This window comes from Acanthochromis polyacanthus, chromosome 12 (assembly GCF_021347895.1).
Source record: "Acanthochromis polyacanthus isolate Apoly-LR-REF ecotype Palm Island chromosome 12, KAUST_Apoly_ChrSc, whole genome shotgun sequence".
NCBI lineage: Eukaryota > Metazoa > Chordata > Actinopteri > Pomacentridae > Acanthochromis > Acanthochromis polyacanthus.
This window is the reverse complement of record NC_067124.1, coordinates 9,813,770-9,823,523: the sequence shown is the minus strand read 5'-3', so window position 1 is coordinate 9,823,523 and position 9,754 is coordinate 9,813,770. Positions and strand designations below refer to the sequence as shown.

General features: G+C 39.1%; 1 protein-coding gene across 1 annotated transcript in view; it reads right to left on the bottom strand.

Annotated features, from left to right (window-relative positions):
- Nucleotides 1-383: 383 nt before the first annotated feature.
- Nucleotides 384-9,754, bottom strand: part of ascc3 (activating signal cointegrator 1 complex subunit 3) — a 424,683-nt gene continuing 415,312 nt past the window's right edge. Inside the window, 5 exon segments of the mRNA XM_051957275.1 lie at nt 384-1,408; nt 2,327-2,502; nt 3,389-3,595; nt 5,641-5,791; nt 6,175-6,326. Of these exon segments, the coding sequence (XP_051813235.1) occupies nt 1,261-1,408; nt 2,327-2,502; nt 3,389-3,595; nt 5,641-5,791; nt 6,175-6,326 (834 nt within the window). The 3' untranslated portion in view covers nt 384-1,260.

Below are 9,754 nucleotides of genomic sequence, written 5' to 3'. Positions count from 1 at the left end.
AAATTTCTCCCTCTGTTGATTTCTGTATCAGTGTCTCAATTAGGGTTTGTAAACTAACATCTGATTTTTTTTTAAAAAGAACAATATGCCTAACCATATTCTGATATTGATATTGTGCTCCTTACAGCACTTAACTCTTTCTTAACCAAACTATATAATGCTCAACCATTTACTGCATCATCTGTGTTTACCTTTTGATATTTTCCAATAGAGCCACAGTGATTGCAGGCTAACTATACACGTAGAAATCTGTTTTTTTCCTGTTCCTGTTAACTCATCTACAACACATGCTTTGCTATTTTGTACCATGCACTTCTGAATCCATTCCTACATTCCTCGCAAACAACAGATCCACAGAACCACAGTGAGTCACACATAGCACATACTGTAAAAGCTGCTGTATTATTCTCTATTGATGAACACATGACAATAATTGATGAGCTAACTAAACCAAAATACAATTTTTATTTAAAGGCACTGAGTAAACATGGTAAACCTCTGTTGATTTTACTGCTGACTTGTGTATATCTACTAGAAAATAATAAGCATTTATAGGATTTTCAGATAATATAAAAACTGGTCCTGTCCTCCAGATTCAGAAAGATTTATTTCATGGAACACGTGGAACAGAACAATCCTGCTGCCTTGTTCTAATGTATTTCACCTTGAAGAAAACACCATTTGAAATAGTAAATAAGTATTGCCCAGCAGTGTTGTTATATACATTGTGACATCACTGATCATAGGTGTGGCCCTCTGGCCACACCTATGATCAGTGATGTCACAATAGCTATTTATTCTTTGCTAAGGAATACTAAATACTTGCTGTAACACACAACACACATTAAAATTCTAGGCCATAGAGAGCTGTGCAGCAGCAGCTCATTACTTGACGTGATTCAATGTTAAATCAGAATTAATCAATGAAAACACAAAAAAAGTGACCTAAAACATTTTTTTTTCATTTTGAAAGAATCACAATAGATCTGTCCACATCCCAGATTACAAACTTATATCAAATAATCAGAGAAACTGCAAGGACACAAGGCACAAATGTACCTCAGCAACCTTAGCAGAGCAGAATACAGCAAAGTCACAATGCTTAAGTAAAAGTGGAGGCACTGCCAGTGCTAGAAAATCATTAATTGTTATGAGAAACTGATACGAAGTCAGTAGAGCAAAAGTAAATTCCAGCATGAACATAACCCATCAGTGACAGCAAACTCAATGAGATGACATGAGGTTTTCTGTCACTGTTTCTTAGCTGAGGGAAAGGTTATTCACTGAGTCTGACACCTCTGTGTTGACTTGTGAAGCAATGCTGGCAGGTGTTACATTTAGATGGATGTCATACTGCTGGTCCAGACCCAGGTAGCTGTCACTCATCAGGTACAGTGTGTAGATACATCTGAAAGCAGAAAATACACAGAACAGCAGTGAGAGTTTCAGTTAAATTTATGCCACTGGTGGTATTAGGTTCAGATTTGTGTCAGACTGTTGAGATTTGTTTTTGATCAGTCTCAAACCTGTACAGTTTTTCATACCCCCAAAGACTTATCTTTAGCTTTTCTAGAATTATACAGTATGTAATCCTCTGTCTTAAAGTCTCTAATACTCAGTTGTTCTTGATGACAAATCCCCTGTACAGAGTCAAATCATCAAGGAAATTGTCCTAAAATGTATCGTGTATTAGGGCAGGTCGCTGTTAAGCAGACACAAAAGTAGACACCGACCCAAAGTGCCTTTCAATGAAAAAAAAACATTCAAATGACAAATATGTGTGTGTCTATATTAAAGAGTGATGTATCTTAATCCTCTGTGCCACAGGACTCCATTGTTCAACAATATTTAAAACACATTAGCTATCCACACTGTTGCACTGGCTGATATGTTCTGTTTCAATCACACAAACACAATATAGTTCATTTTGTCTCTGTCCCACAATATACTGTCGTGTTGACAGCAATATTGACTGGAGCACCAAACACGGATTATTCTGCCGCTAAAAATAAACTAAAAAAAAGTATTATTTCCTCAAAGACAACAGTTTTTCATTTATTCTACAACAAATAGTACAACTTGCAGTCTGGTAGAAATTGTTAAATAAATGTAGATACTTAACTAGAACAATGTGACAGTCCTTTTTCCATTACTAGTCTAAAGTTGTCTGTAAGGTCGATGATGCAGTTCAATTTGTCACTCAGTCTCACTGTCTGATTAAAGTAGTTTACAGGCGTGTTTGTTGTCAGCTATTGCACATATAGTGTGTGGGTATAGTAAGTGCTTCTGTATGGCTTAAATCTTTTTCCCCTGCACAGTAGCTTACTTTCCAGTCCTTTCTGGTGTGTAGAAGGCCACGGATGCAACTGTGTGGTTGTGCACATATCCCAGTCGCTTGACAGCCAGCAGCTCCCTTCGATCCACCTCTCCCAAGACAAGAAACCATGCTTCATCCTTCACCTTGGGGAACCTGGGAGCCTGGGCCTTGGTTTCCTGTTTCCTCTGTAAGAACAAACACATTGCTTTAGTCCCACTGTTCTACAAGGCTTACATACTCAGAATATCATATTTATTTGATTTGAAATCTTAGCAGATGTGCCTTTATATGATCTCTGGACACCACAGTTCTCAGAGCACTGTACAGTACTACTAAAGTCCTAATAGCATTACTGGTCCTTTAAAACTAACAGACCAAATATTCAGAAGTTATTTTCAATTAATTTGCTTATTAGAAATGTATTTGTTCTGTGTATATGTGTAGCTAGATGTCTAACTTAGGCTTGTCTGATGCCATTTTTCGGTCAACATGACAGGATCCAAAAACAGCAACAACAGTTTTGGGTCTGTACTTCTGAGGTGCTTAGAAACAGCATTATAGTTTTACCTGTCTGTTGGTGGGAAGGAATGAAAAAAAAACCTTAATGAGCAGGGGAAAAGAAAACTGCAGACAGAACCAGGCTTAGGGAAGGTGGCCATCTACTGCGACCGGTTGGGTGTGAGTGGGGATGAGGAGTGTGGGGGATAGCAGGAGGTACTGAGATGGGGAAGGCAGGATAAAACAGCATTCTGTTTGAGTACTAACATGAATGCATCAGAATAAGGATTCAGAAAATGTCAAATCAAAATAAATTCATGGTACTTGTGCTCACCTGATGAATGGTGGCACAATGCTTATGGTACTTTGAGCTCTGGTTTGGTGTCTACCAACTCTTGTATAAACATTTTGGCTGCTAAATACTCCAGTATTCTCACCTGCTAGATTTTAATTGCCAGCTTTTTACACTGAAAACTGCTTCCTACTGCTGGAAACAAGGTTGAGGTGATTAATGAGAAAACAGTCAAGTTGCAGTCTGAAAAATCCAAAATATTGTGAATCAAACATACTGACCCTCTCTTGGCCCAGATTGATGCGTCTCAGTGACACCTGCAGAACGTACTCCTGGTCAGCATGGACATCCAGCCAGCTGCTCTCCTCCCGCAGGTTAACTCCAGCTACAGGGAGGGGATGCTCCATCTGCTCCCGGCTCTCCTCCCACCAGCCCTTCAGGCTCATCTCAACCTGCACCATCGGGAGGTGACTCAGGAAAGTCCATGCCTTTAAAAGGAGGAAGAAGATGGTGACAAAAGAGTGATAATTGATCAGGAGGGAATGAGTAGGAAAGTGACCATTTGTAACCTGTTGTATTGGCTGTGAATTTAGTCTGCTGACAGAGAAATGGGCTGATATGCCAACCAAATGATTTTACATGAAAACAAAACTATTTATATATTCCTACACAGTTCCCATGATCAGCAGATTTATGTATTAGTGTAATATTCTTTGAATTCATGCTATAATCCTCTTGTATCTACAATATAAGAATGCTAAGGTTGGACTGCTTTGTTTCACACCAAAAATAATCTTCAGATTTGGTTTGTAACTGGACCGATGCACACCTTTTCAAGATTTGGTTATTTAGCTTTCGAACTCAAATGCAGATTTCCTCTGAACTGAACCAAAGAGGTCAGGTATGAAAGCATCATGGCAACGCCAAAACAGGGCAACTCAGAAGATCACTCTAGAATCAACACAATGAGTAAGCTCTTACATTACACTACAGTCATGACGAAAAAACCAGCTCACTTCGTGTCACTTTGGAAACCTACAATAAAACACAATTTTCTTTTAAAGTGTGGTTTCTATCTGTTTCTCTTTTTTACTGCCTTAAAATGTTTCTTGTCTCACATGGGGCAAAAAATTTGTTAATATTCTTGGGTATTGCATGTTCTATTGTAAGTCCTTGTGTTTTTATGATAGTTTATTAAAGACAAGGAGGAAAAATGCCCCTCGATTTTGGTTTTGCTGCTTTCTGGGGTAATGGGGTGAGGAAGTAGCACTCTTGTTGTCAGTATTGTTTTGTCCTATGTAGTTATTGTTTGTGTACTTGTTATGGAATTAATAAAAACTATACAAGAATCCAATTTGGTACAAAGTCATATTGTTGTGTAGGTGTATTTTTTTTAAAGAGCGCAAATCAGTTCAGTGGTTGATGGAATTTGAGAACCCAACCACAATAGTCCTAAACACAAACTTTCAATTTCCCATTGCACATAATAAGTATAGTACAGTAATAAATAACTCTAAGCTGCAAAAGTGAGATGCCACCCCATTGCTTCAAATGATGGAAAAGTGATGTTCACAAAGCAAGTGCCAAATTCTAAGATAACAAAGAGAGTCAGTGTTAGATGGACAGATTGTCGGCCACAGTAGGGTAAGTCTGCTATTCAATTATGGCTTGATTTATTCAAGCAGATATTGTTGATACTCTTAGATGCCCTGTAAGTGTTGATTATGGAGTTAAACATTGGGTTCAATACAAAAGTCCACCAAGAGGAGAACAAAAGACAAAAAAGATAAAGGCAGAGAGCTACATACAAGAAAAAAATTCTAGTGGAGAAGGACGTGTGGATATGTGTGTGTGTGTGTGTGTGTGTGTGTGTGTGTGTGTGTGTGTGTGTGTGTGTGTGTGTGTGAGACCATGTGTATTAAGGGCAGAGAGGGAAACAAAAGCCCCTCGAATTCACCCAGCAAAAGCTATTTATGTGAGGATTACTCTCCCTGAACAAGTCAGACAGGAACGCTGCTGCACATCTAATTATTTAATTAGAGAGGCCGCCACACTGTGAGGGGGCGGGGGTAGTGGGGGAGTAAAGGTTTGGAAGGGGGAAAGCAGAGACACTGATTGGGCGAAGCCATAGGGCCTGTCGTCGTGCCCGGACACTCTCATTACTGCTGCAATTAGCACTTAAATTGGAGCGGTAAACCTCATCTATGGAGCTGTAATTGTGGATCCTGGAGGTATCTGGGATCACAGTGGCAAGACTGCTCATGGCTCGTCACTAATGGTGTGTGTGTGTGTGTGTGTGTGTGTGTGAGAGAGAGTGCGTGCGTGCGTGCGCGTGCAAGGTAGTGTATGCGATTTGCATGCACTAAATGTGTGATCAGACCCATTCTGAAGATCATTTTTTGTAAAAGAAAATGATCTGCAATCAAATCTAATTTTTGTTGTTTCTAATAGTTCTGTAGAAAATCAATATTTACTGTCCTCAATGAATACTTGTATTTTCAACGCATTTTTGGTGTAATGTTTGAATTTTTACCTGGGCAATCTGATTTGACTGAAACTCTTGGCCAACAATAGCAGCAAACACATTTTCCTTTCCATTGCAGGCAGCAATCAGTTCAGGAAGTCCTTCGATTGGCCCGTTGAAGCATCCTACATCACTCCTCCCCTTTCTGTTTGACCATTTTCTGTGTTTGGGTAAAAGGCGAGATTGGGAAAAAGGAAAGGGAGAGATCTGTGATTATGAGGCAACATCCAAACAAATCCTACTCTTTACATCCTGCTGTCTCCACTTGTGGCCCTTCCTCTGTCAATTCACTCACATTTTTTTAAGTTTGCATAAAGTTATTTAACATTATTGGATGCAGGCCTGGATATCCACTAAGAGCATGCATGGAAAATCTGACATGTGAAGAAGCTATTCACATAATAAACACAATAAAAACACATGGAGAGATGTAATGTTCTCTGATTCGAAGTAAAGTATGGAGAACATGGTAGCTACCAACGAGAATTACAGCTGCAAATGAATGCATTAAAATTACAACAGTAGAAAAGTGATGCTGTTTACCTGAACAGATAGAGGTCTTGCTGTTCTACATGTGGTAGTGTCAGTAATGAGGAGTCGTGCAGCCAGCGGCCCTGTACGATCATCTGCACCAGGTTGCAAATACTGATGGCTGTAACAAGCCAGCCTTCACTGGCAGCTACATCCAGCATTGCCTGAAGAGAAGAAATACAAGCAATTTTTAAAAATAAAGTTCTACTTACAATACTAATAATGATGCCAATACTACCATAACCCAAATCAGCCAAACAGGGCTTTAAGTGAGAGAAGTTTTTTTTTATTGTAGTGGAAATGTTTGCTGCTAGAATAATGCAGTTATGCAGGACGAGTGACCTTGGAATACGCCAGATGTTTGTCAGAATAACTAAACCAAAATGTTTTATTTTTGGAGCCTAGTTTACCTGACAGCATATTCACTGTACAGTAACAATCACCACATTAAATAAACACAGCTTTTCTAGTGCCATTGATGGATTTCCAAGTAAAATTCTTAGGGCCCTGTCACACTCTAGTGTATAGAGCCAGCGTCTGAGGAACATATCGAATATTTTTTTAAAAAAAAAAGGTTTATACGCACAACTTTTCAGCGTATGCAGTCGATTTTCGGTTAATGACCGTTAGAGTAACGTGAGCCTAGCGTACCGTCAGCGTATGAGTAGCGTATGCATAGCGTATGTCAGCGTATGTGAGGTGATGTGTATTTGAGTTGGTCGTATACAGACGTATGAGTAACGTATATCAGCGTACCTCCGACGTATGAGAAATGTATGCAGAACGTCAGCCTAACGTATGATGAGCGTACACAGCTGGTGATGTTGGGACCAACCCTGTCCAGCAGTTTATCATACATTTCTGGAGGCATGCGTAGGAAGTTCCTGAAGGCTCTCTGATCTTCATTTCTCAATTCAACCATAAGCTGGTCATAAAGGCCAAATTGACGCCGCCTTCCAATCCAAGGTTTCACCCAGATTGCACGTCTCATTCTATGCCTTCTTCTTCTGTGTCATTACTCAACTGCCAACTGTAACAAATCTTGGTGATGTGGCAGCACAGCAACCTCCATCTCTGAACTGCTGGTACAAACTGATACAGATTTGGAAATGTGAGACTTTATATACCCCCCATACGCTGGAAATACACATGTAATACGCATGGGATAAGTTGACTGTACGCTCAGAACATGTTAGGCATAAGTTGAGTACATTAGACTGTCGTTAGAACTACCATCATAACGTTAGCCATTCGTTAGACACACGTCTGACACACGTTCATTATACGCTCCTCTAACGCTAGGTTTCCTGACCCACTGAATTTCAACGTATGAGAAGCGTACTCGACGTATGTGTAACGTACCTTCAGCGTACCTCTAGTGTGTTCAGTGTATGAGGAACGTATGAGGAGCGTAAAATTCATACGTCGGCATACACTGAAAATTTTTGTGCATGTTCAAAAAATTTTTTGGCCGTCAGCATACATCAGCGTACACCGATGTACCCCGGCGTACTAGAAACGTATTCCAGCGTACCCTTAGCGTGTTTCAGCGTATGTCAGCGTATTCCCAAAAAGTCCATATGTTCCTCAGACGCTGGCTCTATACGCTAGAGTGTGACAGGGCCTTTATAAAAGATTTTCTACTGACATTTTGGAAGACTTGTGGAGGCAGATAAGATCCTATGCGAATGTGACGTCAGTGAAACTGGACTTGCGTTGTGTGTTTAGAACTCCTTTCATTTTGAGGTGCAACACTGGACATGCTATCCTGCTCCTGTTTGGACTTAATTGCCATGAAGGATTTTCTACTGACTGTCAAAATATTTTAAAATTAAGATAATTGATTTTTTTTCACAATAGAGTTAATCAAAGGTGAACAATTTGATCCCAATTAAATTAATGGATTTTTGTTAGAAATGTCAACATTACAAAGGATGCATAGTTTAAGTCTACATTTAAGAATAATGTTACCCTTGCATACAGAAGTTAAGTGACATCAATGAGAAAGGTAATATTTGGTAGGACCCTCTTGGAATGCATGGGTTTCTTCTTCTTTCTTTGTCTGCTTTATGCTGGACTTCTGAAGGCCTAAAAATACTCAAAAGTGCATGAAAATTTACACATACATCAGGACTGGTGGAAAATTTGATATTTTAGGGGAGTTGCATACATGTATGCCAAAATGGCTCAATAGCGCCAGTTGCAAAATATTAAACAGGAACTACTGCCAGTACGTGTCACTGACAGCTATGAAATTTGGTTCAAATATGGAACATGTCAAGATGCACAAAAAGTCTATGGCAACCATACTAAAAACACAACAGAAAGTCAGCCATTTTGAATTAAGCGTCATATTTTGGACAATTTTGGACCATTTTTTCAATCAGTTAATCAATCAATAGGCCATAGGCCAAAATACACTCTCAACCACAATGTCACCTGGTGGACATACTTGGATATGCTGATCAGCAGGGATGCAAGGACCCGATCAACGCTGCTTGCAGCTTTATTTTTTTATTTTACCATTATTTATACCGGTAATCTCATTGAGACCGATCCTCAAATAACATAACAAAACAACACTGGGTTCATATTATAGTTAGTCTAAATGAGTAAGGTCTCCATTAATTGGTAAGGTTCTCATCTCTGTGTCAGTATGTTTAGCATCTAAGAGGGCATAATGTGATTCCCCATTAAGTGTAGTGACAAGCTGCTTCAAAATCATAACAGGAGAGTTTTATGAGGGTGATGATGAAAGATGTAAAGAGGGTGACCACGACTGCTTGCTAGCTGGTGAAGCCAGTTTTAGTTTTTTCCCTATTTGGTTCCACAACCTTATGCATATGATCTAATTGACCTCAGGTTCATATTGGATGAATTGATTTTTACAGTTTGGAAGAAAGATTTAGAGACTGGTAGGTGAGTTGATAGTCTAAATATGCCTCTTGTCTGCTTATCAATCTAACTACCTGGTTTCCTGGTATTAATCAATCCATATAGCTTAAAAAGCTGTTGAACAAACAGTGCTGACATGTGCTTGTTCCCCCTGAGAATTTTGCAAGATTTCTAAGATTGTAAACATGTATCTTAAACTTTGCACAATATTATGTATTATCAATATTCTGATATGAAATTGCATGCTGTATACAACAGCCCATATTACCCATTCCTATTTGTTGCGTATTGATCTTTATTATTCTGATTTACCAGTGTATGGCATGTGAATGTGTGCCTGAATGGTTGTCTTTCTCTATGCTCACCAGTGGAAAGGCTCCAGCCCTCTACAATTCTCAAGAATTAGCAAGTATAGCTAAAGGATGATTTAATAGCATCATGCAGATTCTTCAGCTGCATGTTTATGCCGTTTTTCCTGTATTCTGTTCTCTATTGTCAGACTCAACTCAAGAGCATGCTTTTTGACATGATTCATATGGGTTGCATCCATTTAAGGATGGGTAAAGTGTTGCAAGCATCAGAACTTGCTAAATGAAATGCATCTCACTCTGTCAGACGATTGCATTTATATATACTGTAAGTATCAATAAAAATATACCTTTGTTCAATAAAAACAACCATAAAGAAATTGGACACC